The following is a 27706-nucleotide window of genomic DNA, read 5'->3' as shown; positions in this document are numbered from 1 at the left end:
TGTACTTCTCTGCAGAGATTGTAAGTCATCTTCTGATTTAATCTTTGTATAGTATTTTTGTACCTTTCCAGCACTTTTTTCTTATCTGTTATCTACCTGTTCTGGCAAAGACAAAACACTTGCCCCAGGACAGAGCTCTGCTTATGCAGACCGGCTGACCTGGGTATATGAAAACTGGCCGGCCACGTAAATTAATACTACCTTCTCCCTGCCTTTGCTCTGAGAGAACCCTATATCCTATTTCTTTTCACTTACCAGTTGATTTTGCAGAAAATATACAAGAACTTATGTGAATTTTTAAATCCTGAGCCTATAATAAGTCCGGTTAACACTAGCTAAGTATTTAACATCTGATTATTTCGCATACATACCCCCCTCTTAAATATTAAAGAAAACTTACATGAAAAGATGTATCAGACTAATAGCTATGAATCGGATACTTAGGCTACTCCTAAATAATTTGTTTATAAAGATTTTTTTAATATAAAGAGTGACAATTATTTTCAATGCAAAGAGCTCATCATATAGACATTTGATTTTCAGTAATTTTATATGACAAATCTTTACAGTGTTTTGAGCTGGGAATTAGCACTTGATCTATAATTATTAGTATATCTTGGTGTTTATTTTCATACTCATATGCTTCAAACAATTGAAGAAATTGGCCATATCTAAAAAGATAAATGGATTCAATGCTAACAAATCCATTAATGCGTTCTCCCTATATTTAAGGTATTCTTCACTATAAAAGATGCTGCTGCTTTTGGGAATACACATTTTAAACACTAAGTGGTAAAATAATTTTGACTAAAGAATGATACATTTTTTTTTTTTAACTGGAAAGTAACTGCAATTGATTTTGTCATATTAGAAGGAATAAATTACCAGAAACATTATATGTCAAATTCAAATTTATAGAGAAATAAGGGAAACCCAATTCATTTAATGTATTAATATTTGACATTAATTTCTCTCATTTTGTTTAAATGAAGAGCCTATAATTTAAGTCAGATACACTTCTATGGACTGACCTGTAAAAATAGGAAAACAGAATTTTTCAGATGCAGCAGCACTGGAGACCGCAGCCTGGAGCCTCTCTCCTATTGTTTCTGCAGCCTGCGGTCTTAGTCCTTAAATGGCATTTTACATGCACAGCTGCCAAATCTCAGAGGGTTTGAACTATTTATTACAGCCTGGACAACTGCAAACTGTTGAGTTTTAAATTACCAGAAGGCTCTAGCTGGCATCTGTGTGGAGAAAAGCTTGGGATCGCTACCTGTCCTGGAAGTCCTTTCCTCAGAGACAGGGAAGCGAGAAAAGGCTCAATATACATCACTTTACATCCCATTTCTGGGGCTGATTCCTCGTGAGGCCTAGCAGCCTTAGATGTTTCGACTACAACTCCTATCCCCAGCAACTTTTAACCGAAAAGGTGACACTAAAGCTCACCCACAGAACACTGAAGGAAACAACCGTCCAACAACCCCGCCCCGCCCAATGGCTTTGGCGCCAAAAGCTCCGCCGCCGAACTGCCGCGCATGCGCTCTGGCACGCAGCCGCTCTCAGCCGGCCCATTCGAGATCTCGCGAGATCTGTGATTCTCGCGACAGTTTCCCCGCGCGCTGCCCGCCTGCTGTCGCTCGCCGGGGCAGGAAGCGGAGGAGGCTCCGGCTCGGCGGGGCGCGGAACGTTGCTCGTTCGGGTGTGCGCGGGAGGTGGCGCGGATCGGTCTCCCCTGAGAAGGCAGGCGAGAAGCCCTCTTCACCCCACTTCCCGCCGGTGGGAGAGGGAGAGCTTTGGGGCTGCTCGGGCGGTGTGAGGGGAGCGGGGCCTCTGTGGTGCCTGCAGGTTGTAGCTCTGGAGGTCGGTCCCTGGGGACCTTAGTGAGCTCCTTCACTGCCCTCTCTCTGCTCCCTCAGTCTCCGTGAGAGTTTCGCAGCCCGGAGGTAAGGAGCTCACTTCCGAAGGTCAGTGTAGAGCACAGGGTGTCCTCGTTACTAAAACCATCTGAGAGGCAACTTTTCCCTTAAAAAAGAGCGGTTTCTGAAGCCTTGGGAACGCAGCCGTGGTGAGACCGGGTCATCCTAAACCCGGTTGTGCTGATGTGCTAAAATCTCTGGAATTGGCTTTGGTTAAGGAGCCGGAGAAGGAGAATCCTCTTCCAGACAGCATTTCTAAGTGGGTAAGCTGAAAATCAGGGGAATTATCTCCCCCCTCCCCCCCCCCCCAAGTCTTTGATAATCAAGGATGTGAGTGGAAACCAGCTGTCTCGATAAGTGCTTGATTAGAGATCCATTTCTTTTGTTTTATTCCTGTGACCCGTACCTGCCACTCCCAAGTAACTTTGATGAGTTGAAACATGACAAACCCTTATTTTTTTCAGCCTAGTGAGAGTGGATTGTGTCATCTGTATGGTATCTGCTTCTTAATTTGTATAACACTTTTTTCTGGTTTGCAAATCTTTTTCTGGAAAAGTTGCAGACGTACTGTATATAACTGATGTTTAGCTGCTTCTGTGGCAGCTTTTTCTTCTCACTGCTTCTCTTTAAATGCATTTGGTATTTCCTGTAGGAGGGAAGAAAAGTTTATCTGTGGCAATGATAGATCCTTTAGAGAACAACTTGTTTGATCTTCCTGATTATGAGAATACAGAAGATGAAACGTTCCCACCTCTTCCACCTCCTGCCTCTCCAGGAAGAGATGATGCTGAATGGGCTCAAGCTAATGGAGGTGAACACCTGTGACCCCTAAAGATCCCATTTTGCACTATGGACAATGAAATGCTGTGAAATTGATATTACTGGTGGTGTTCTTCACTGCCTTGAGTTTACTGCATGAAAGTAGTCTTGTGTAGATAAGAAAGCAATTTAAGTTTTTATTACTTCTATGCTTCTGATCTTGTGGGAGAGGTTTATTTTTGTAGATTCCATGAAAATGTGCACACAAATGAATCTGTATAAAATTCAAGCTCTTCTGACAAAATGTTGATAAAGATAATTGCACAGTGGTGATCTATAGTTACCCTTTATGCCTTGGATTTCAGAAGAGGTAAGACTATTGAATGTAGTATTCCAGGGAGATGTTGGTAGGTTTTGTAGGGCATATGACCTAGGAAAAATTGAAGACACTTCAGGACAGTAAAACTTAATTATTTGTATTTGAAAAGAACTTCCTGTGTACTGAACAAGCTAATGGAAAGTATAAAGATTGTATTTTAACTATTGTTTACTTCTAGTAATTTTGCCTATAGTGTTAAACATGTTTTCCTTGATCCCTGCTCTGTCTGTTCACTAGAAAATGGGGTTTTGGATAGATTTGATTCCTTGATACATGAAAAGGACAACATCTGAATTCCTGATGTTCAAAATAACAAAAAGTAAACTGAGAAATCAGAAAGAGAACTGCTAGCTTTGAGATAAGATGGGCAGTGGTGCCTTGTTTGTTGCAGTCAAATAATACATACTGGCCCTAATCAAAAAGTGTATGCACTTTGGTTCTTAAAAGACATGTTGATTGTGGTCACACATTGCCTCTTTCTCTGTTTTTTGAAGGTGATGCTGGTGGTTTAGGTCTGTCTTTCAGATCTATCAGTGGAAATTTTGGGACACACCTGTCAAATTATGTTTATTGATAATTTGATTTTCTTAACTTTCAGAAGCAGCATCTACTCTCAATACATTTATCATCAGAAATACAATATAAAAGTTCTAAAATTAGGAAATTTCCATTTCAAGGAAGCTACTTTGCTAGAAAAGTCGACTCCTCAGTATGTTTTGAAGAGACAGGTTTATTTCCAATCAGTCTTGTGGGAGAAGCAACGTGAAATATGCAGATGTTTGTTTGGAGTACTATACCTGCAATAGAATAGTTGTGACTCTGCCTTTTTGATAGGGTAGAAACTTAAAATATACATGATATCATTCTAGTTGATGTCATTTGGATTATACACTTAAAGTGTGCGTGGGTTTTTTTTTTTTTTTTATTAGAACCAGATGGAAACCAGCAGTCACAAGCAAAGGATTCTGCTGTAGCTGCACAGAAAGCAGTCAAAAGACCAATGCCTAAACTAGATGCCCACAGGTAATTGTTTTTACAGAATATTTCTTTCTGTGATGAATTTGGTATATGGCTGTGGGGGACCGATTAAGGTTACTGTGATCCGTGCTTGGTCATAGCCAAGTCAAAGATCAAGAGTTTTGGAGATGAAAGTGCCTCTTGCATGCTGGATCTCAACCTTTTCATTCCCAGCCTACCTGTATAATGCTATTACTAGTCTGACTTTCTTGAAGTCTCTTTGGGACTTAGTACATGACTAATAATTTAAGAGGTATTTATTATTCATACATGGGACTCTTCCAGCTGGATCTTCTTTATTTTGCTTTAGACATAGTACTGTAGATTTCTTTCTTTGAGTGTGCTTCAAAATAAAACCTCAATATAATGGTGACTATAGGGTACTACTTAAAGTACACTTACACCTGACTTATGTACAAGCTGGATAAACTCTGTATAATGATAAAGGACTTTAATATTTTCTTTGCTGTTATCACTAAAACTGGTATAAGTTCTTTATAAGCAATGGGAAAAATCTGAGCTTTCAGTTTCTTCTGTTTTAAATGTCCTGATGAACTTAGTGATACCACAGGTGGATGGTATCTGGTCCTGCATCTAACTAGTTGGCCCATAATGATACTAGAACTGACTTTCCCTGTAATCAAAATAAAAAAGCTCCTTGGACTAGGAATGTATGTATGGGGAAATTTCCACATAAGTCTTTGGTCTTACAGAGTCTTCATCTTTTGTGCATTTTCTTAACAACTTCCATACATCAATACAGCTCCATAGCTTTAGGCTATATGAAGGAAGGTGAGGTTGTTTGTGTGGTTTGGGGGGATGGGGGTTTGTTTGTTTTATTTTTTTGTTTGTTGGTTTTAATTAGAAAAAGAAAGTATGAGTTTCAAATAACTTCACCCGTTTTCTATTAACAGGTTAATTTCAGAAAGAGGACTTCCAGCCCTAAGACACATGTTTGACAACGTAAAGTTCAAGGGTAAGGGGCACGAGGTAAGATATTGTGAGTTTTTGCTTTGTTTCCTGGGGGGCTAATCTAGATTTGATAGATTGCTGCCCATGTGATATGGGGAGAACTGATAATACCTGGTAATACACTCTAATTAGCCAGCTTTCTAACAGTATTTGGATGTAGTCTGATGGTGTTTGTAGTTGCAAGTTTGTTTTGTTTTGTTTTGTTTTGTTTTTTTAAAGTTTTAACAAAATCCATGTTTTGATCTTAAAACTCTTTTCTTCTACTTCAAAACTAAAATATGCTGCCTGTGACTCTGTTGTTCACAGAAAGGTTTTGTTTTTTTTTTTAAATTGGAAGAGCCTTATAAGACTGCCTACTACATCTGGAATGCCTCTACCATCTTATTTCATGATCAGTTCCCTCTGGTAGTGAAAATCTTCTGTGACACCTCTATCCCAAAGTTTTTAATATTGAAAAAAGTGTGACATACCACTTAAGCAAAGAGAAAGCAGTATTTTCTCTACAAACTGTCTCATTGTCTTAACTTAAACATAAAAACCTCATTTTTCTTTAGATAAGGATGCCTGTGCATCTCTGGTTCACAGTGAACATTCATGGTATAAATTTTCTCTTTACAGCACAAGAAGGAGGCACAAAGAAATGAGGCAATACTGCCAATCTGAGAAAAAATCTTTACTAGATAAGGTTATTTAGATGTACATTTTTCTGTGTGTTCTAAACATCAAAATAAATGCCAGCTGTGCCCCTGCAGATTTTTCTTTCAGTCTGGGTTCAGACCTAGGTTGTTTAAGGGGAACTTCTCAGAAGCCTGTCAGATGTCTTACAGTATATGCAAATGCTTTTCCTGAATGTAGATGTTTAATATTTTCCTGAATGTAGATGTTTAATATTTTCAGAAATGTTGCTGTGATGTTTCCCTCTGCAGTCTATTGATGTAGTGAACTTTCACTAGCTGGATATCTTTGTTTATTCTCTAGGCAGAAGACCTGAAGACCCTCATACAACATATGGAACATTGGGCTCATAGACTATTTCCAAAATTGCAATTTGAGGATTTTATTGACAGAGTAGAGTCTTTGGGAAACAAAAAGGAAGTTCAGGTATGTATTGTTTCGGTCAGTTTCTTTCCGCGCAGTACTGAATAGCGTAAGAGGTAGGTTTAGAAGAGCAGTTATGCGGCAGAAGAAGTGCATATTACTAAGGAGTATAATGTTATTTAAATTAATTTATCTCTTTTTTTTTAAAAAAAAAAAAAAAAAAAGGTCTTTCCAGTATTTACTGTATTTAAGTACTTAGATATAACCTTTCTTTATTTGAAGTAGTAGTTCAGAGAATTGGCTTCAACTTTTTCAGGACATCTTTAACCAAAGTAATTTGCTTAAGAGTGCTGGAACTGAGTGGGGTTTGAGGTTGTGTTTGTTTTTAACATTTGAACCTGCAAAAGACGACTTACGAAGAATGCTGCTTCATCTGGCTTGGCGATAGATGAAGGACTAGGAAAACAATCTACAGCATGTAAGTTGTGGGTTAAACAGACGTGTAGTGAAAGGAATATTTTTTCAGAGTAATAAAATGTAAAGGGAAATTGGGAGTAGTATTAAAAACATAGCAATGTTGCACAACAGATATTGTTACAGATGAAATAGCAGTATTTTAATCTCTCATTTGCAGACCTGCCTAAAGCGGATTAGACTTGATCTTCCTATTTTACATGAAGACTTCGCAAGTAATGAAGGTATGCTCATTATGCTGTTTGTTCAGTACTTCATGCTTAAAATTACTTCCTTTTCTACTGACCAGAAATTAGTGATTATGATATGTTTTTCTAATGTAGAAGAAATTGTTGAGTGGTCCTCTATTTTAAAACCAAGCTTCTGTGAGACTTAGGATTACAAAACTGATCTGGTACTTGGACTAAAATTATATATATATATATATATAAAAAAGTGCGTGATATACTGAAAAGAAATGGAAAATGGGTATTATTACCAGCATTGGTAGAAATGTTCTTCCAACCCCCCACCCCCTGCAAACTGCAATTATTAAGTGAACATACTGGTTTGTATTGTACTCGTATGAGCGTCAAGTCTGAAGAGCTCTTGGATCTTACTAATGCAGAAATCAAAGACTCATACCGCTTATACTACAAGCTGTTACAGTGCAGTCAGGGTGTGGTGCCCTTTATAGGGAAAGTACTTAGTAATGCTTGTGGGCACTGTTACGTGTATGTGTCAATCTTGACGTATAGCTACTACTGAGTATTTCTTCCAGCATAAAAATCCAGCCACTTAACAAATAGATAATTCAAGAGTCTCTTCTAATCAGATGAAGTTTTTAGATAGACTAGAAATGAACATTATTATTATTATTATTATTATTATTATTATTATTATTTTAAATTAAAAGGGGGAGTAGAGTTCACCTGGTAGTTTGAGAGAAACTTCATTAGCAGAAATGAGAGAATTTCATAGTTGTTCCTAAGGTCCTTTGCAGGTGTTCGCACTTGCCTTCTCTCCTGAAACAATTATCTACCCATTGTCCAGCTTGTCTTCACGTGAACCTCAGCCTGCAGACAGGCCAGTGCTGGGGAAAGCTGTTCTGATGATGAGTTAACCAGAGGTAAAACCTTGCCTCGCCCGTGGGTAAGGCCTTTGGGCAGTTAGTGACACGTGGCTGTCTTCACTGTTGGCTGCATTGGCTAGAAATGGAATGCAGCCGTAAGCAGCCACAAACAGTAAGGCAAATGGTTCCTGCCGACAGGGTCTGTAGAGTCATCAGATTTTTCTGTGCGATGGTTCCATACATTTGCATTGAAATCCAGTGCTGATCTGTTCTTGGCCCGTGTTAGCAAGTGTACTGCTACAACTGATCAGTCTTCAGATGAAAACCTTGAGTAGGTATTTTACAGTTTTGGAATAAAAACTCAAGCTAGGGTATTGTATTAAAACCTTGTTGTCAGCTAACTTATCTGTTCACAGGCTTAAAGTGGTGTGGAGGCACGAGCATACTTGGCCTTAGGCACTCTTTTGAGAGTGCTCTGCTTCTCTCTTTGTGGGTGAAGTGCGTCTAACGGAGCTGGACTGCCTCCACTTTGCACGCGTTAATGTTGGCAAATAAGCAAATATCCCATAATAGTAGCACACTGAATTCAGAACTGACTATTCAATGTCTACGTTCGAACCTTTGTCTGATTCTTGTAACTAGTCCTGCGGCTTCCCAGAGGACAGTGTTGTATTTGTAGAGGTGGGAAGAAAATTATCTGGCCTTTCAGTAAGGACTGCCTGAATTTACTGTCTCTCTTTAACCTTCAAGCCCAGCTCATGACTGATACATTAGTACAGAGCTGTGCCTCTCTAAATTCACGTTTGTATTACTGTTGTGTGTTTGGGATCTCTGATAAGCATTTGTTGTATACTTTGAATATCAAGTATGTGGACCTAGGCAGAAAATTCCCATTAAAACTAAATCATGGAATGATCTTCAGCTGTCAGTACAACTGTGAATAGAACATAGAAATGCTTTAAAAACGTTCTCTTGACAGATACTTAGCAGTAGGTATCTCTGGGTTCGAAGTGTTGATTTCTGCCCCTCTTCCCCCTTCCACCCCTCCCTTTTAACCAGGTGGTGGAGGGGAAAGCAATGGACTGGACACAGCGGCTGAAGATGAACGTTCCTGCTCTGGAAATGCAGAACAACTCAATTCTCCGTTGGGCACAATTCTCACAGAAGAGCAACAACAGCGAATGAAGAAGAACAGGCAGCTGGCCTTGGAACGCAGGCAAGCGAAGATGGAGTGTAACAGCCAGTCACAACACAATGGTAATCAGCTCTGTAACTTAGGTGTTAATGTTAAGGTCAGTAGCCTGAGAAGCTCGTACAACTGAGCTTCAGAGTCAGTCACAGGAAATAGTAGTGATTACTCTTCTCTAAGTAGCAAAATGTGTAACTCTCAAATTTAAACTGTGTTCCTGTAGTTAGACTCCTCCAAAGCTAAGTCAGAACTACTCTCCTTAGTTGTCATGCCAAGTTGTGATAGCTTTGTCTTTGAAATGAAACTCAACTCACTGGTCATCTCTGGATTTGGCTTTCCTGCGGACTGTGATTCTGGTGATAGAAGCTGCAGTTAAACACACAGCAAGAGTGTTTGCTCATGGTAGGAAATTGTTTGTGTTTTTTTCAGCAGAGCTCTCCGCTCATTATTCGGAGGAGAAGTTTAATACCCCAGTTGCTCAGGATCCTGCTGACCTTATCGAAGATGCTCAGGTTACCCTAACCAAGGCTGCTCTTAGAGAAGATGGAGATACAGAATTGGAATCTGCCAGTGAAAAGCAGTAGCCGTTCCCTATGCTCTGAATGACTTTCTGACCAGAAACACTCCAATGTTTTAAGTACTGTTGTTACATTGAAATGTTGCTGGCTCTTTGTGCTCTGACTCCAGAAGCCTCATGCTCACTGTGACATCTGTATGGTTGGACAGAGCTCTTCTCTTGAAACTGCAGATGAGCAACTCTGTACACGGGAAAACAGAACAAAGTTCTTCATCTGCATTTGAGACATCTTTTCCACCTCCTCCAACATTCCTGAGGACATGTTAATGAGTTTTGCAACTTACTTGGAATTTTGTTTACAATTGATGTCACACTGAATTCACTGGGATATTGGCAGGTGAAGTTTCTATTAAAGCTGCTGTTTGGTTTTTTCTAATACAGGGTATATAAAATAACGCATAGTGCTATGTCTGAACAGCTGTCTTGGATTTTTTTAACTTGCTTATCAAGTACCTGTATCTTGTTCTTATAAAATGGAAGCTATTAAATTTCAGAAGTCAAACCTGAACTTCTTGTACGAGGTGCTACAACTACAGGCCCTGCAACCTTCCTGGTGCTGGTCAGACATCTCTTCACAGACAAGTAACTCCCCTTAGGGGAACATGCTTTGTCAGTTCTCTTCCTTCGGCTCATGCTGTTCTCTCTCCAGAAGCTCCATTTCATCCTCCCCTTACAGTCTCGTTTTTCCTTCTTGTACAACAGCTTTTCCCTTTTGTGGAATGAACAAGCATCACCGTAATGGTAAAGCACACGGTAGGCTGCTGTTCATAAAGGAAACTGAATTTCTAGAAACTGAATTAAGAGAAGAGCAGCACTTACAGCAGATGAAGTAAGTTCATGTCAACAGGTGTTACTTTATACCTAGGGGACTTCAATAAACAAAATTGTGTATTCTAGATTAGTGTGAAGGAGTTTGCTTTTTTTATCTTTGTAGCTATGGGTGTAGTAGAAGACAGCCAACAGCTGTAGGAAATACTGAGGTTTTAAGAAATTTATGGACAAGGGAAAGTAACTTTTTGAATGACAGTTAAAAGAATTCACCATGCTGTCTTTAGTCTGGAAGATAAGATTTATCATGTATAAAATCTTTTAAAAACTCATACATGTTCATAATCATAAAAATAATTCTTTTTTTTAAAATAGACATTTAGTTTTTTAATAAAAGGACTCTTGAACATTTAAATAGACTTTTTTTTAAAAACACACCCCAATGTAATGATACAAAGTGAACAGGAGCAGAATGTCAGCCAGCAGACGTTGCTAGTTGTAGTTCAAGTTCTAATGTCAGCTGAAACATCTAACAGTGCCAAATCCCTGATCTCCTCCAGCAGCTGGTACAAACTCGCTCCCTTGGTCTGGCAGTACTCCTGATAGTCTTCATCAATTACATCAACTCTTGCTTTTTCTTGGGCACGCTGGGCTGCTTCTGCAGACTGACTGACTTGTTTTACTAAGTCGGATTTCACCACGTGAAAATTCTTCTGGGAAACCTCCGTGTCTGAAGTCTGGTACGGTGCATTCCTGGTTATTTCAAGCTTGATGGTGTCGGCATGGCAGCGGGAAGTCTGCACGAGGATTTTCACCTTAAAAGCGATATAAAAGTTACTTAATTTCTGATGGTGCTATTTCCTTTTACTTCCTTCAGATTAAATACTCACTGTAATATGATCGAAAAGGCTTAATGTAACTGATTCTCCAGTAGTTGTAGTGGATGTAATTTTATTCTGAAAGCGATGAAGTGATCCAGGTTTCCACTCACAGCTCTTATCACCTTGACAGGCAATGACTAAGCCTTCTTTGTTTTTCATATATGCAGCACCTTTGATTCCATATCTACAAAAAAGCAGATGAGCAGACAGAAGCTGTTGTAACAAATTTCACCCTTGTCAGTTCCCTGAGTTTTGAAACCAACAGACGGCTGAGCTAGGATTAACTAACAGCACTACGAAGGGGCAAACACTGTAGTGTGATAATCCTGCTTCAAGGATGCTGATGTGTGTTGGCAAAGAAACCCCTAGAGTGAGAACAGCGTGAAGACAGTGACTGAAGTGTCTCAAAAGCAGCGAAGCAAAAGTAAAACATGTTTTGTGATCCATCATCTTAGGTGTTGGGTGGAGCCTGGGATGGCCTGATAATGGCAGAAGAGCAGCATTACAGGTTATTCCAGACAGCACAGTGAGGAAACAGTTCCCCACTAAGAGAAGTTAAAGACCAGCACCATTCTTGCACTGGGTTCTCTGGAAGGAGCCTTTCTTGGCTGGGTAGGTTCTGGCTCTTTGGCCACACATCCAAGCCCTCTGGAATGCTGGAGATTGCAGGCCTACATCGAGCTGGTTTGTATCAGAGCTCAGCCTGTGGGCAGGATCAAGCAACCGCTGGCTGTACTTGTGTCATGGTTTGCTTTACCTAACATGCCTGTAAAATGGGTTTTTTTAGGGTTTGGTATTTGTGGGTTTGTTGGATTTTTTTTAAAGGAGAGGTTTTGTACCTACATTTCTTGTACCCCTTAGCTAGCCAGGTAGACAGTGTTGCTTCCAGTAACGCACAAACATGATGGTGGTTAACTAATCCAGAATGTCCAGAGCCAGTAAGGGAGAGGAAAGGTAGCTCTCTTCCCCCTGGCTTGAAGAGCTGGCCGAGTCTTAGGACAGGCAGTGCTCTCCAGTTCTGTGGTGACTAGTTCCTTCTTAAATCATTTATCAGTTTATAAACACAAGCAGAACACATTTAGTAGACTTTAAATTACACATTTAAACACTCAAATTAAAGCGTAGTATTAGCTTCACACACAGAGTTGCTTTCTGTTGGCATAAATCAGAGGCTGAGCTGAGATACCGGCACTTCTCAGAGCCTCCCTGCCATAAAAAGCACCTTATAAACATTTTTTCTATGCTTCCCCGCTGCCTATGAGGAGCAGCTGTGAAAAAGGTGCTAGACATGAACTACAGTCTGTAGTGAAGGAAAAGAGCGCTGAGGAATGCATGTCTTTTTGTGATTTGGAAAATCACTTTTTATTGTTAAAAAAAAGGGGGGAGGGGAATATTCCAGCAATTGTTCTGCCCTAGCAGCTGCTTGGGCAAAAAACGTCCTTTTAATGTTTTGAAACAAATCCATTCTGTGCAGCATAGTCTTACCATTTCCTCATAGGAACTCCTTCTCAGAGTCGGTGCACAGAAAAGCTCTGCTTATGATTTACAACAATCTAAAATGCGGTCATCAGTCAACACCAGGCCATGCTATAAACGCTTCCTTTCTCAAGGACCAGAGGCATCCTCCCAGCCTTCTAGTAACACGTCTTACTTCTCGGTTCAAGCTCTAATCAACTCACCTTGGTACAAAAACAAGCACACCATTTGTCCGAATTGAGTAAATAACACCATCTGCTACGCAGCGCTCATCTGTTTCTGGGGTTTTGTCTTTGAAGTACATGCACTGGAAGAGTTCGGTAGACTGTTTCTGAGCACGCTGGGCTGCCTGCAAGCATCCCCCACAGAAAGAGAAGACAACCACCTAAATTAATATTTCAGTGAGTTCATTTGGCTTTGATTCCGCAGTTTCTTTTTCCCATTACTTAATCCCTTATCCATCCCCTGCAAAAATTACATTTAAAAGGAAATCCTACATGTAGTACAGGTGAAGTACGAACTCACTTTTACTACTATTCTCAGAAGAAAACTGATATTTAAGTAAAAAAAACCCCAAAAGCATTATAAATAAAAATGCAGTGATACTATGTCATTGTACTCGAAAGCCACAATCAGGACCAGCATCCCATTCTGTTGGGCAGCATACAAACGTACGGAGACAAGCACAAGGACCATCTTACCCGGTTTCTGTTATTAATGTGTCTGCACAATTCCTGAAGATCCTTATTACTAAATATATTGTCCTTAACATCTCCTTTAGTTTCCTTCAGAGTCGCTGCCATCAAGAGTCTATGGACAACAATATCGGCGTATCTTCTAATTGGAGAAGTGAAATGAGTGTACTTCTCTAAGGCAAGTCCTGCAAATAAAAAAAGGAAGCGGTGATTAGCAAACGAAGCAATCAACTGCCTCCTGCCCAACAGTTCAGAAATAGTAATGGGAGTAGCATGAAAAATAAAGCGACAAGATACCATAATGATGAAACTCTTCCTTGGGACAAGAGCCAGTCGAGAAGTACACTGCATTAGACATTGCATGAGTGGCCATAGATCGCAACAGTTTATTTACAATTGGATCCAATGGGTCATTTGCTTTATCCAGAGACTCGGCCAATGCTTTGTTAGACCTGTCAAAAAAGTGTTAGTTCTGAAAAAAAAAATATGCTATCCCTGATCATAACAGCTTCTAGTTAAAAATAACATACAAAAGCACATAAAAATTGATTAATACTTATAAAAATATGAATGACAAGCAGAATGATATGAAAACTTTCAACGCAGTTTAATAACAGCTCTGCTTTAAAAATAACCTTTAGGAAAACCCCGTTTTCACCCACAGGTTTGTCTCCTGCAACCTGGAGAACCAGGAAGGCCTGGAGCAAAACCCACTTCTACCTTGTGCGAAACAGACAGTGAGCTGGTCCTAAACCTGTTCTGCACAGGGAGGCACAACTGGTGGAAGGGAGAAGGGACACCAAGTAAAAGGAGGCACTGCTGATGCCCTTCATGTTCTATGATGGCCAGAAATGATGCCCCGCCATGTGATGAAGCTCAAAGACTTCTTGTATTACCGTGACAAAGTAATTCTAAAATATTTTCAGTCATTTAAAATGACTATATTGCACAGAATTAACTCTATTTAAACAAGTACTCTCTCGCACTACTGTTATAGGAAAAATGGTACAAACAAGGCTACTACAGAGCTTAACCACTACACAGTGACGGAACAAATTCTTTCTGGATATGTCCAAAATCTTTCAGATACTGCCATTCAGCCCAGCCAGCAGAATGCAGGCAGCCTCTATTGTTTAGAACATCACCTCCTGCTTACAGAAAGGTTATGGTAATTTTTTTTTTCTTTCAAGAATTGCTCTGCAGCATCTATTAACATTGATGCTGAGAACTGTAATGCTTTGTGACAAGAACACAGCCAAATAGTTAATTGCTTAACTTTAATTAAAGCGCTTAAGTGAAGGAATAAAAGATACCGTGTGTCTATTGAGAAACCTTTGGCACTGGCACATTCTCGAAGTTCAGTAAAAAATTCCTGTCGTGGTGGAGGGTGTTGACGCAACAAAGCTTGATGAGGAAAATGTTCTGAAATCTTTTTTGCCACCCAGTGGTTGGCAAGAATCATACATTCCGCTACAGTCTCATGCACCTCCAGCGGCTGCTTGGGGATGAGATCATGGATATTATTTTTATCATCCAGCTGCACTCGGATTTCTACCCCTTCCAGTTCCAGAGCACCACAGCTGTCCCGTTTAGCTCTAACGTGTCGTGCTATATTGGTGAGTTTTGATATCGCCCAAACCAGATCAGACAGCTGCTTCTGTTTAGTTCTTTCATCCAAGTTTTTCAGTTCCGGGATATCATCAACAACATTTGTGTCTCCATCTAATAATCCCTGTGCTGCTTCGTAAACTAGTTTGTACGCAGATCGAATGATGGTTTTGTCGTAGCAGACTCGCAGCATTTCATATGATTCTTTTTCTAGCTCCCACAAGACACTCACAGCATACCTTAAAGATAAGATCACATTTCTATAAATAGTTCTGGTTGACTCAAACTGTCATTTAAAGCACATCCAGATGCTAAAAATTTACAGGTTTCATTCTGTTTGGTTTTTTTACTGGAAACATCTTTTTCTTCATGAAACAAACCAGTGCTCAGCAATGCCACTAATTAATGCACTTCCCATTCAGTCTTGTGTATCACAACTTTAGAAATAAGAACCAACTCTATCAGCAGGATTTTCAATCCACCTGTGGAGGCAGATTACCCCTAAGATACAAGGCCGTATCTATTTTAAAGCACAGCTACACTGCAATAATTTATTTTGATTCATTTTTATCAGTCAGATGCATGCACTATGAACATATCTGCATCCTGCATATCTTCACGCCAGCCAGCCAGCCAACCCTGTAAATTGTAATAAAAAGGGGTAATGGCATGTTTGAGGAATAGGACAACAGTAAAAACCGTGACCGTTCCCGTGGGGGCACACACTCCAGACTACTGAAACCCATGTGAAAAAGCAAGTGAAGAACAAAGATGCCTTCACCTTTAGGTTGCTGTTTAAATACAAAGCAAATTGCTACGAGTATGGGTAAACATTATTGGAGGATGAGACAGTCATTGTATAATACGGTATTTCAGCTTTGTTGTGACTCCCTACTACTTCACTTACAAATAGTAGCAAATAATTCAAAGAGCAAGTGCATAAGCAGTTACTACACAAAATCTTACCTATCAACTCCACTAAGAAGAGAGCATATGTCAGCACTCAAGACGGAGGGCAGCATGTCATAACGACGATCCGCTAAATAGTAAGTTGTTGCCCTGAGGAATAAAATACGTTTACTGTTCTTCTCAGAAGGACTCAGTGTGTTTCTCCCAAGCAGTTTGCAGTATAAGCATAGCATCAGCAAAACGAGACACAGAGCAAGATTTTAAAAGGTTAGTCTTACAGAACACGCACATGGATAATACCCAAGTCAAATTATTTAAATAACTATTTGTATAGTACAAGCCTAACTTTGCTTTACTTGGTGTCTTCAGTGGCCATTAAGGGCAGAGCTACGGCTGTACAAAATACGCTCAACTAAGAAGAGGTCATTTAATGGCTGTACCGAACATCTCTGCTGCTATACAGTTTACATTTCTTTGCATCTACAAAGACTACATTTCATAACATGATTCAGGAGTTTAAGTTCAAAACAGTGGCAATAAAAGGAATATTTGGCATATTGAAACACAAGATTGAATATTAAAACATAAGCTTGCCAAATACCTCTGGAATTAAATTCATGTAAGACTTAATTCCATTTTGTGGGTGTTCAGTGTTCTGTGTGAAGATTGATCCCCCTTGGAACGCAAACAAGTGGTTTGTAAATACTTCGAATCGCAAATGCTAGACTATAAAGCAAACAGTAGTGATTAGGGAAAGATAAACCATAACTTGGTGGAAAAGAGCAATTTCATAGTAAAAGAGTGAAGCAGTAGATCAGAAAGAGTTTCTTCCCCAACAGGCCTATTTTATCCAAATAAAAGCAGAATACCAGTAGTTATCTATTAGTTTTAATAAGCTGTTTCCTTGACACAAAAGAAGAAAGAATGAGTGTTTCCTTCCTTCCAATGTTTCTCAATGTTTCCTTAAGGTTGCACCACAAACTTCTAAGCTCCATAAATTTTCTAGTTTTTAGAAAATAATTTACCTTGCTCTGGCCTCAACATCGGTGTAAGAATTCGCTGCCACAAAATGGGTTACATCTGCAATGTGCACACCTAACTCCAGATTCCCATTAGGCAGAGTTCTGACGGAGAGCGCATCATCCACATCCTCACAGCCTTTTGGGTCAATGCTGAATATCAAGTGTGTATCTCTCAAGTCAAGACGTTTTTTTTCCTCCTCTGGATTCACTTTCCATGGATTTTTTGAAGAACTTGTGGGCATTTCACTCATCTGTACAAAAACATTATGGATGAACATACAATTGTATCTTTTCTACAAAAAGAAGCCAACAAATTAGACTTAATTAGCTTTTCCTTTTCTACTCTGTTAATTCTTTTGTGTACTTTTTCATCCTAAACAAATTCTTCTTTCCTTGCATTTTCCAAGTCTATTACATTTATTTCACAGAAAGTATGAAACAGAATTGAAAAGAATGCTATGTATATTATTAGCAACTGATATTGTGGTGATACTGCAGCTCTGGCAAACATCACTACTGTATATTGGGTTTTTACATTACATTTTACATTTTTCTTTCAATTAATTGTAGGTATAATCAAAATCCTTATCTATGAGAGCTGTGTCTTCTCCTGGTTGAAGACAAAAGGATTTAAGATGATTTCAGTAGGTCTGGGCCTTTAGGATCAGTACCATAAATACATGCTAAAGACAGTAATACCTTAAAAGTCTACCTCAAATTAGAATTTAGAGGTTGTAATCTTCTCCTCATAGCAGACATATTGTCTTAAAATCACGATTGACTTGAAAATTCATAGTATCTATAGAACCACTGATCCAAAAGTAATTCCAGAAAAACAACCTTTGAGTAAGTTTCAGCTTTCAACAACCTGTCAGTAACTAAGACATTCAGCTGTAAGAGGGTTTCCCTCTTTGAGAAACAAGACCCTGGAAATCAACAGAATGTATCTAATCACAAAGACTAACCTGGATTTCTGAGAAAGGGGCAACACAGATGCTGTTCTCCACCAGAATTGCTGCAATTTCCCCCTCAAGATCTCCAATTTTTCCTAGAACTCTCACGAAGTGTCCGTTTGGATATACAGATGTTGACTCCCAAGAATCAATACGCACAACAACTCTATACTCCTGCAGGAAGACAATTCTGTTAGAACAGCAATCTGCTCCTGACGAGCAATCAATATAAATACTCCTTCAGGGGCAAACAAAGAGACTGACAACTCTAAAAACTTTATAGAAAGGAAAAAGAAACCCACAACGAGAAGCATCCAAACAAATGCTGAGAATTACATTTATTTCCTGATCAAAGACCCATTTGGGGTCATTATAGAGACAATCTCTATCTGAAAGGATAAAAAAAAAAAAAAAAAAGCAAAACTGAGATGTCTTTTCTGGTATAAGAATACTTGTGTACACAACTGGAATTTACTTCTTGGCTGTGAAGAAGTACTTAACATTACAAGGTAAAAGCAGGTAGGAATGAACAAAACCATGTTTCTTCTTTCTATAGCAATAGCAGGCTAATCATCACAATTCATTATTTGTTGAACAGCTCTCCTTACTACTCTTATCAAAGTTACATATAGTCATAGATCCAATAAAGCCACGAGGGCTATTGCAATTTGTACCCCTAATATGAGCTTTAATTTATCAGAAAAAACCCAGAGTGAGTAGTATATAAATGCTCATGGTACTTGGCCCAAACTCAGAACTCAAATAAGCTTTATTACCTGAAGGTGACGCAGTTTTGACAGGAATTGAACACATTCCTTCAAGGCAGAAATTGAGCTACTCTCACAGACTTGTTTTACCAATGTTTTAGCCATGGAAAACACCATCAGAGCATGAAACACCCACACAATTCTGTAGGAATACAGAATAGAGAAACACAAATTACCTGTAATGCTTCAGCTTGCTGGGTACTGATCCGGATTTTGGGAATTCGGTAGTCCCACGGTGTAACAAGGACTTTCTGAGCATTTCTGCCCTGGGACTGGCTCTCTTCTTTAGAGGGGAAAGTGACCACATAATCCCTCCAGTTCTTCTGAATGATTCCAACAACTTTACCTTTTAAGAAGGAACATTGGAGTTAAACAGGAACATGAAAGCAAATACACGGGAGGTACAGGAGACTCATTGCTTTGTAATATGAACTACTGTGTCCAGAAATCTGTATTGCAATTGCTAATGACACATGGTATGCAGACAACAACACGTTTGTTATAAATTATTGTTGGCACAGACAGATTTTAACAAGCTTTTATTTAGGTGGAGACTAACGTCACTGTATAGATTTCAGATGATACAGTACATAAATTATTCAGAGGGATTCCAACTACTACTGAAATGTGGCCAATTCTAGTAAAATATACAGAAAATTTTTAATAGCAAAAAATCAAAATCAAACAGTTTTTTCTTGCTGGAAGAGAATTAACCTCCTAAAACTTTTAACTCTGACCTCAGCAAACGTTTAAGATGTAGCTATACCTGCAGAGTAATATTTTCAAATAAGACTCTACGTTCCCATGGTACACAGGCATGCCACATTGTAATGGGAACCGGATACTTTTTCGCCTAGCAAAAATTTTTTCATCTTGAACATTGTTTGTCATCTAGGAATTAAAAGGATGCTGTTATCTTTCTGTATAATCAACAGTGACAGTGAAGGACTTGAGTGTATACGCTGGTAAATTGGGCTGTATTAGAATGGCAGTTCATCTCTTGTAGGGCTGTGAAGAGTGACAGCATGCATTTGGGTAGTAATGTATTCCAAACTCAGTATTTTAGGAAGATAACTACAATAATTCAGCTGTTTCTGCAAATTAAATTAAAGAGGGGAAAAAAAAAAAGGAGGGAGGGGTTGCATATAGAAAGAATCTAGTGGCTTTCTTGTTGGGATATGTTAGAATGCTTTAATTTGGGATAATCACATCAAATTTACTACGGTGCAAAACCTGTGACACTCACAGAAACCGAGGGAAGGGACTATATAATGAAGAGTACAACACAGCTTGGCCCAAGGAAGTGAGGTGATCTTAACAAAACATCGTATCACATGGTCTCCTTTACCTGTGGGCATAGGGTCACCACTGGTGTCTGCAAGTGCTTTATCCTCGGTCTCATTTTCACAAAGGGCAACAGTCCTTCCTTTCCATTCCTGCAAAGGTAGTAACTCAACAGCTACCACATCACCATGGATTGCACGATTTCGAGCTCTGGCCCCGTAAATAAGGATGTCACTTTGAAGTTCTAAATTTAAAATAAAAAGAAATAGAACTATAAACTTCTAAAAAATTCCAATCTCTACACTCTTGGCAGCATTCTGCTGCAATAACAGAAAAGGACATTTGCAATATGATTTCATCCAAAGTGGACTACTGGCAAGTAATTAATATTGCAAGAAAATTAAAACCTTTCCCTCATTTTGCTTGAAGGAGATATTAAGCAATTCTGTAAGTAATCTCTTGGATAAAAAGCAGCATAGGTAAGAATGAGTTCATTGTTCTTAGGCAGCAGCTTTAAAAACACACAACGCAGTTAAACTGTGGAAACCACTGCCACAGAATTCTGGGCAGGGTCCAGAATTAAACAAGTTTTAAAAAAAGGATTATCATATAGAACACTGGTTTGACTGTACGGTCTGTCACAGGAACATTTGAAAGTGCTTATTAGTGAAAGCTGGGACAATCTATCTGTGCAAGGGTAAACCTTCGAAGGTATTTATTACTAATTCATAGCAGAAAGACAATACTGGGGTTCCAATCTGATCCAAAAGGCTTTTCCCTATTATGTTCACAACAACCAGCTTCCTAATCCTGCCAGCACATACGCAAACAGTTATTTCAGTCAGGTGGGTGGTCATCTAAAGTTAGAACAAAGCACAGAGATAACAATTTGCATCAGTAAGCTTCAGAAAAGGTCTAGGGAATCCCCTTAGTAGGACAAGAGTCCAAAATATGGCCAAAGGTACTAAGAAAGAGGAAGGAGGACATAAAGAGTAGTGTTTTCTCATGAGGCCCACCCTCTAGGTTAATCTTCAGCCTCCTTTCTGGCCCATGAAAATAACCCAAGCATTGGAGTGTCTTAGCTCTCACCTCATTTAATAACTAAACAGCTACATACTTATGGCTACATGGCTTCAAATAAAAAGCGTGGACGGTGTCAAAAAGGCATGGAGTAAACCCCGTTGTCTTTTCACCTGTTTCTTTGCTGCCAAATCCCTGAAGTCGAACAAAAGCTTCCACTTGTGCTCTATGCTTATTGACATTCAGTGTACCCTAAAAGAAAATAACCGATAAACATAATGAAACAGTCACACCTCTAAATAGCCAACTTTAAAGTATAAAATTTGGGGGTTTACAATTATTTTTACATAAATTAGTCGTTTTTATTGATATGTAGATTATTTTGAACATAAAGTTCTGCATTGTACATTCACCCCCTATAGAGAGAACAGTTAAGTACTCACTTCTGGAAAAGAATGGTAAGTTCTTTTACATGCTCAATTTAATTGTAAAACTGGTAAAGATCCTTTTATTCAAAGCACAGGCAGTGTACTTTTGCTGCCTGCCTTAATATGGAATCTGGAGTTATTCCTGTGAGAAAGAAAAACCTCAGTCTTTCTGTTCAGATTCTATTCTCCCCTCGCTGCTAAAATTGTCAAGAAAGGAACAAATTACTACCTCTAATTCTTTAAATTATTTTTAAGAGGACACTTGTCCACCACAATCCATATTAAGGCCCTGAACAGCCATAAAACCGTAAATTAATTTCACTGACTGAGACATCTTTGTGCAAATGAAGTAAGAAATGCTGCCCTTGTACAGCATCATTTATATTTAAGAATGAGATAAAGTTGCTTCGTATCACACACTGGTTTCTCAATTTACAGGTATATCACACATCAACCTGAAGAAAAATCCATAGCAAATTTAAGATCCTCAATAACAAATTCTCATTTTTCCTTCTCCAAGAGAAAAAACCCGACATGTTCACCAGATAAAGCAGGGGAAATATTCCGAGACTCCTAATCCCTTCCATCCTCTTACTCATGCTTCTTTGTTTTCTTTCCCTCTTCGCACTACAGCAATATCTTGTTATCTGATCAGTCTAACTAAAGGGACCAAGCACAAGACTGCATTGTTCTGTGTGTGCTCTCTATAAAGCAAATTACCTGTATATATCTTCCAGATTTGATCCCAGCCTCCAGTATTTCCACAGGTAAGTGCTCAGGATATTCTTTTCCATTGTTTTCTTGGCTTTCACTCTCCCGTTCACGCCGAGTTTGAAGTATAGAGTCAAAGAGTTCATGGGCAGCCTTTAAGTCAGGCCAAAAGTTATCCAAGTAATTCTGTATGCACATATATAAACAAATATTGAAGTATTTAGAGGTTCTTTTAATAATGTGTTTGGAAAGCCCAGAATGGACAAGCACTGTCTTGTATGCTATACTGGAATAGCACTTCCAAGTAGTAACAATGTGTCTGCTCTAAACACCACCAGATTCAACGTAACTCATTTGCTAAATACAACAAGAGAAGAGTTAACTATTAGCATAGCATCCTAGACCAGAGATTAATAAACTTTTACTACCAATATACCCCATCCAGGCTACATCTTGTAAAGTGCCACAGCAGAAAAATCAAACTGACAACCCGCTATTATCTTTACACTTTTCATATGATTTTGTACACTACATTTAGGCCACTTTCCATTGCCTCATATCAATTAAAAAAACCCAAGCATCATCATTTTTATATAGCTTTAAGGTAAATCTGTTTGGTCCTGTTTTTACTCAACATCCTTTCACAGCTAAACATAAACATCCCATCCACATATCCCGCTGAATACAAGCGGTATCAGAGATCAACAACTAAATGAAGAATGAATTATCTTCTTGTGCATCACTGTATCCCAAGTAGTCAAAGCTAAAGTAAACTGGCAGAATAATGCTGATGGATATTTATGCTACAGCTGTTTATGGACTGCTTGCACTACAGATTTAGACAGCTGGCTAACTGATCATTGTTCATCAATGCCAAATTCTTTGAAAACAAGGAAAACAAGGAAAAGGGCTCATAAGAAAGATGACCTCTATGTTTAGAGCTGCTGGTTTTCTTTTCAGTTCTCTGGTTTGCTCACTGCCACCATTTTTTATGACATTCCCATGATGGACATCTTTGCTTTCTTTGATAAATGAAGACATGAGTTAGCATCAAAGTTTTCTTAAACGTAAACTCTGAAATGATTTGCACTATACATGGGCTTTAATGTACTTGCTTCATCATTTTGATGCAGCATAAAGGAAACCTCCGTCTATTTTTCTGACATGTTACCTTGAAGGAAATCACAAACACTCCTTCTGTTTCATTTCCGTACTGCCTGATAGCATCTTCATCTTCTGTTACCATAACAACTGGCATCTGACCCAAGCAGTGATTGTAATACCAGACTGCTGCATTGTAAATACTCCTGGAAAAGCAAAGTTTGAAATAAGATTTCTGGTGTATCTCATTTGCTACTTGCAAGACATTTGCAGGCTTTGTATAAATGAGATTTTGGGTTAACACACATACTTTTGAGATATATTCACCAAGCTACATAAACCTTCTATCTGTAAAACTTTTTATGTGCTGTACAGAAACACCACGAGAACAGAGGAAAAGGAAATGTTTCCTCCCCAATACATCCACTTGTGCCCTAGCTGCAACAAAACATATTGTTCCTCTGAGTGAAAGTTTGTAAAAAGCAAGTTGGAAGTGCCAAGACTCCAATGCTATGGTGTTTGCAGGCTATCAAGCACTACAGCTAACAGCCCAATACGGTTTGCGTGACCTATTTATTATGCTAAAGCATTCTTTAAAATGGCTGTGTAACTTTAAAATGATCCAGCTTTTTTTTTTTTTAGCATTATTGCATTTAATTAAGTACATTTTTGTCTATTTTCCTAAGAAAGCAATGTTGACATTTCCTTAATTACAAAAGGCCAATCTAGACTTTCGGTAATTGTGAACTGTTCCAGAGCTAAGCAGAGCAAGAGTATGAACTCTTACGTGCCCAATGCATGCTAATACTCCTAAACACAATGTCATGAGTTGTCAAGCGTAGTACTACATAAGTTAAATCAAACCTGGTCTGCCATTTGTCCATGGATTCTCCTTTCTCTCTTGGCAAATAAGAATGCTGGTGGAATTCATTAGCAAACACAATGCAGTCATGACGGGCATCCTTTACCAGATTTCGTAACTTGTTGTACTGTCTGGAACATGAAAAAGATAAATATAGTCTTGTGCTTCCTTTTGATAATGCTATTTCTACTCCAGATGAAAATACAGCTGAAAAACTCAAGGAAAAGTACTGTCATGCACAAAGAAATGCATTCATTAATTTACACCGTTGATGATAAAACCTAAAACATTATCTGTAAGCAAGCTTTTCTAATTCCCATTATGAATGCTTCTAATTTTTAAACATATTTGTTTTCCAATGAGCCTCACAAAACATCATAAGTCTTCAGGAACTTATTTTGTCACTTCTGGGACAAGAGTTATTTCTTCAAAGGCGTTTGTGCTTTAGAAATATAGAAAGACCTTCATAATAAATTGCACTCTTACATGCTATGGCAATCCATAGGTTAATGTCTGGTAAGGTAAGTACAATATAATAGTATTAATTGCTCCCCAAAGACAAGTGTTCAGTCTTTAATACAGCAAACCAAAACCACGTCCATAATCTAGTTGTGGTACGTGATCTACTGTTATGGAGTCTCTTTAATTCCTGTCACAAGTCATCTGATTAGTTAATAATACTACACGTTTAATATCGCTCCTGTGAAGTGAAAACTATGACAGGCATTGATGTCCGCAGATCACAAAGGATCACAGTTCTTTTCCTTCTGTAAAATTACATTAAGACACTTGAAAGACCTAAAAACAAATTAAGCACAGTATATCTGCTGATTCTGGGTTACTGTGCTTAAATATACATTTAAGTTAGTATCTTTACTTCAATCTAAATTAAAAAGAAGTTGTTATTATAGGATAAGTACCTGCGTCCTTTTTGATGTTGCACAGCTTGACATGCTGTTTGCATGAAAATAATACCTTTCAGCTCCGGAAACTCGAGAATCTCAAGGTAATCTTGAACAACCTTGCAGTCAGGGACAACATAATGTGTAACATCATCTGATAACAATTTGCCATCTAAAATACAATTCAGAGTTTAAAGGTTTAACCTTTCAGTTGCAATTCTCATTTCTTAAAAATACTTTCAGATGTCAGGAAATGAGAGATGTCTATCCTCAAAGGCATACATATCTTTTTTTCTGATGAACAAAATTATGACTACTATGGTACAATTCTGTGGTACAATCTCTAAAATTTGTGACAGAACCGTTTTGCATCCACTGATGCCAAAACTATCCAAATGAGTGAAAAAGATCCACTTTCATCATGAAAAGGATGTAACTTAAAGAGTGCAGGTAACAGTCCTTTTTTCTCTACTTCCATATGAAAAAAAAAGACTATACATCTGCCACAGAAAGTCTTTTCATGGAATTTTCAAAGGGTGTAGAATTATGGGTACTTCTGTTACACTGCTTCCACACATGTCTCTATTCTACGCTATCCATTTACAGCAGGCTCTTCTTCTATATCTTTACATAAAATAATACAGATGAGGGTATATGGGGAGAAAAGCAATGCTACTGCAAAGAGAAGATGTTCTTGAATCTAAACTATTAATCATAATTGCTAATTTTCTCTAAAGAGACTCCATCCCTTAGGAATACGCCATCGAAAAAACACAACCAACCTATCACAGATGACATCTTAAAATGTACCTCAAAATTAATGATTTTAATTGCTTTAGATATTTCAAAGATAAACTTTTGGGCAGTGGGGATCTCCACTGTATTTTCTCTCAATGCCTATTTATTCCTTATGGTATTATAAACATTGAACTGCTGAACGTAGTGTAGTGCAGGCAAATTCTATATAATAAAAGTATATAGATCTTGATAAGTCAGGTTATTTTCATGTATTTCTTAGAAGCTGACAGAGGACAATCTATTAACTGTGATCACTAGAAGTGTGAATCCAGTATGCACAATCCTGCATACAGTAACACGGCTACATCTCACACTGAAGGTATATAATGGATGATGGCAGAATGCATACAAGAAAGCTAATATTTATTAATAATTCAGAAGAGTATTAAAAGTGAAATGTCACTTGAAGATTTATGTAATCTGCCCATATTAAGCTATCCTTGCCTAACCTATTCATCTAGATCCGAATAACCTCCAAGTAGGCACAGCACACCATTACAAGTATCTGTGGATGTGATTTATGCAGGCAGTCTCTCACAGTGCATGAAATAAGTTTGCTCAGCACAATGTGTAGAGTCAGGAATGAAAACAAATGTTCCCCTCACCCCTGACTTACCTAGAATAATTACAAAGGGACATACTCTGACACCCATCTACAGCAGAATTTACATTTAAGTCCAGAAGAGGGGAAGTCAGGCATGGGGAGAGAGGTAACACTTTTTTTCTGGTATGTGCCTGTAAGTTATCCTTAAGGAATTCATAACCAAATGCAATACATTAGGGAGCAGCAGCTATCACTAGTCCTGACATCCTAGATAGCAGTAACATACTACACCACCTCCTGCCCTCAATTGCAACAGGCACCTAAACCAGAAATGACATCTATATCAATTACAGTTCAGAAGACCAAAAAAAAAAAAAAAGGTTATAATTCTCAACCTTTTCTTTTAGGTAAGCAAATAATTTGGTCGATTTAAATAGGCTGAATATTATGTTAGTTATTCGCCAGTCAGTTTCCTGCACCAAATAACTTATGCTATTTAATAACAAAAACCCCTGAAATATCAACCAAAGGTCACAGGATGATCTATGATGCACATAATAGCATCACAGTATGTAAAAACAACAACAAATCTAGACATCACAGAGGCTGGCAGTCTTCCCATGTCTGGAATGGCCAGATATAACACAGGCAGTTACATTTAATTACTTAACAGAAATAACTCCCGATGCAGAATTATAATCGCTTCAAGGTAACGGCTTGGCTCCATTGTAAGAATACTGAACAGGTATGTATAGAATTTAATTCATGCTATAAACCGCCACCCTGCAGAAATTAACGCACTTTAAAAGACCTTTTAAAAAAAGGTAAGTATGAAACTTGCATAATCCTTTAGCCTTTTATCACTGTCTGTAGACTGTTCACAGGTAAATCCTGTAACAATCAACTTTTCAACTCCTTTCTCTGTTAACACCTCGCTTGCTTCTGAAAGACTCTGCTTTGAAGGAGCACTTTTGCTGTATCCTTGACTTGGGACCGTTTGGTTTTTCCACGGCTTTATACGCTGTTGTTCGGGACGGCCGAGGAGAGGTCTGGGACGAGGCTCCGGCGGCCGCACACCACACCGGCTCCTCCCCGGCTCTCCCCCGCCGTTATTGCTCTTTTATTCACCGCTTGTCCCGCCCGCAGACCCCCTGCTCTGCTCTCCGCGCCGGGTCCCGCCAGATCCTGTCAGGCCTCCCCGGCAGCCCCGCCTGGCAAGGCCGTGTGGATCAGATCACCTCTGCGCACGGATCGCCCTCTGCACCCAGCTTTGGCCTACGGGAGCTGAGGCACAAGGGCTGCCGGGGACAAGCCGCCCACCGCTCCAGCTCGGCCCCCGGGCGGTCCCGGGTCCGGCAGTCCGGGTTCCCCTGCCTCTTCTCCCAGGAGCCCCGACACCCAGCCTCCCGCCATCAGCCCCCTCACCGCGAGGACAGGCGGCCCGGCACAGGGCGCTGCGGCACGGCACGTCGGGGCGGAGGTAGTGCTCCCGCACGACCCGCACCGAGCGGCCCTGCTGGCCCCGCAGCTGCAGCACTTTCTCCGTGCGGAGCATAGGGACGACAGGAACCTGCGGCCCCTCGGCCGGGCCCGCTGCTCCCA

General features: G+C 39.2%; 2 protein-coding genes and 1 non-coding gene across 9 annotated transcripts; 2 read left to right on the top strand and 1 right to left on the bottom strand.

Moving 5' to 3' along the window:
* The first annotated feature begins 1608 nt into the window (after positions 1 to 1608).
* On the top strand, positions 1609 to 11050 carry TIPIN (TIMELESS interacting protein). 6 transcript variants are annotated; one of them, XM_054836551.1, is made up of 9 exons: positions 1637 to 1946; positions 2036 to 2182; positions 2572 to 2730; positions 3987 to 4080; positions 4989 to 5064; positions 6025 to 6147; positions 6719 to 6782; positions 8669 to 8866; positions 9228 to 10558. In XM_054836551.1, the coding sequence occupies exons 3-9, from the start codon at positions 2598 to 2600 to the stop codon at positions 9380 to 9382; spliced, it is 843 nt and encodes a 280-aa protein (XP_054692526.1). In that variant the 5' UTR covers positions 1637 to 1946; positions 2036 to 2182; positions 2572 to 2597; the 3' UTR covers positions 9383 to 10558. The 6 variants fall into 6 exon arrangements, with proteins under 6 accessions (XP_054692529.1, XP_054692526.1, XP_054692527.1 ...); XM_054836554.1 differs by having other exon boundaries at positions 1609 to 2182; positions 9231 to 11050; XM_054836552.1 differs by lacking the exon at positions 2036 to 2182.
* LOC129211051 (small Cajal body-specific RNA 14) lies at positions 7717 to 7853 on the top strand. The gene has a single exon (XR_008578751.1). It is a non-coding gene; the product is annotated as a small Cajal body-specific RNA 14 (non-coding RNA).
* On the bottom strand, positions 10431 to 27706 carry DIS3L (DIS3 like exosome 3'-5' exoribonuclease). Of its 2 annotated transcripts, none has more exons than XM_054836541.1 (17): positions 27530 to 27706; positions 24781 to 24934; positions 23863 to 23991; positions 23069 to 23204; positions 21907 to 22083; positions 20932 to 21010; positions 19803 to 19982; positions 18631 to 18800; positions 17700 to 17861; positions 16738 to 16985; positions 15770 to 15862; positions 14509 to 15042; positions 13493 to 13647; positions 13202 to 13380; positions 12704 to 12849; positions 11034 to 11208; positions 10431 to 10958 (listed from the first exon to the last, which is right to left on the bottom strand). In XM_054836541.1, exons 1-17 carry the CDS (start codon positions 27657 to 27659, stop codon positions 10647 to 10649), a joined length of 3159 nt encoding a protein of 1052 aa, XP_054692516.1. In that variant the 5' UTR covers positions 27660 to 27706; the 3' UTR covers positions 10431 to 10646. The 2 variants fall into 2 exon arrangements, with proteins under 2 accessions (XP_054692516.1, XP_054692517.1); XM_054836542.1 differs by having other exon boundaries at positions 24781 to 24881; positions 27530 to 27693.

This window comes from Grus americana, chromosome 10, assembly GCF_028858705.1.
Source record: "Grus americana isolate bGruAme1 chromosome 10, bGruAme1.mat, whole genome shotgun sequence".
In the NCBI taxonomy this organism is placed as follows: Eukaryota; Metazoa; Chordata; class Aves; order Gruiformes; family Gruidae; genus Grus; species Grus americana.
Note: the sequence above shows the minus strand (reverse complement) of the source record. Positions and strands in the feature narration are given on the sequence as shown.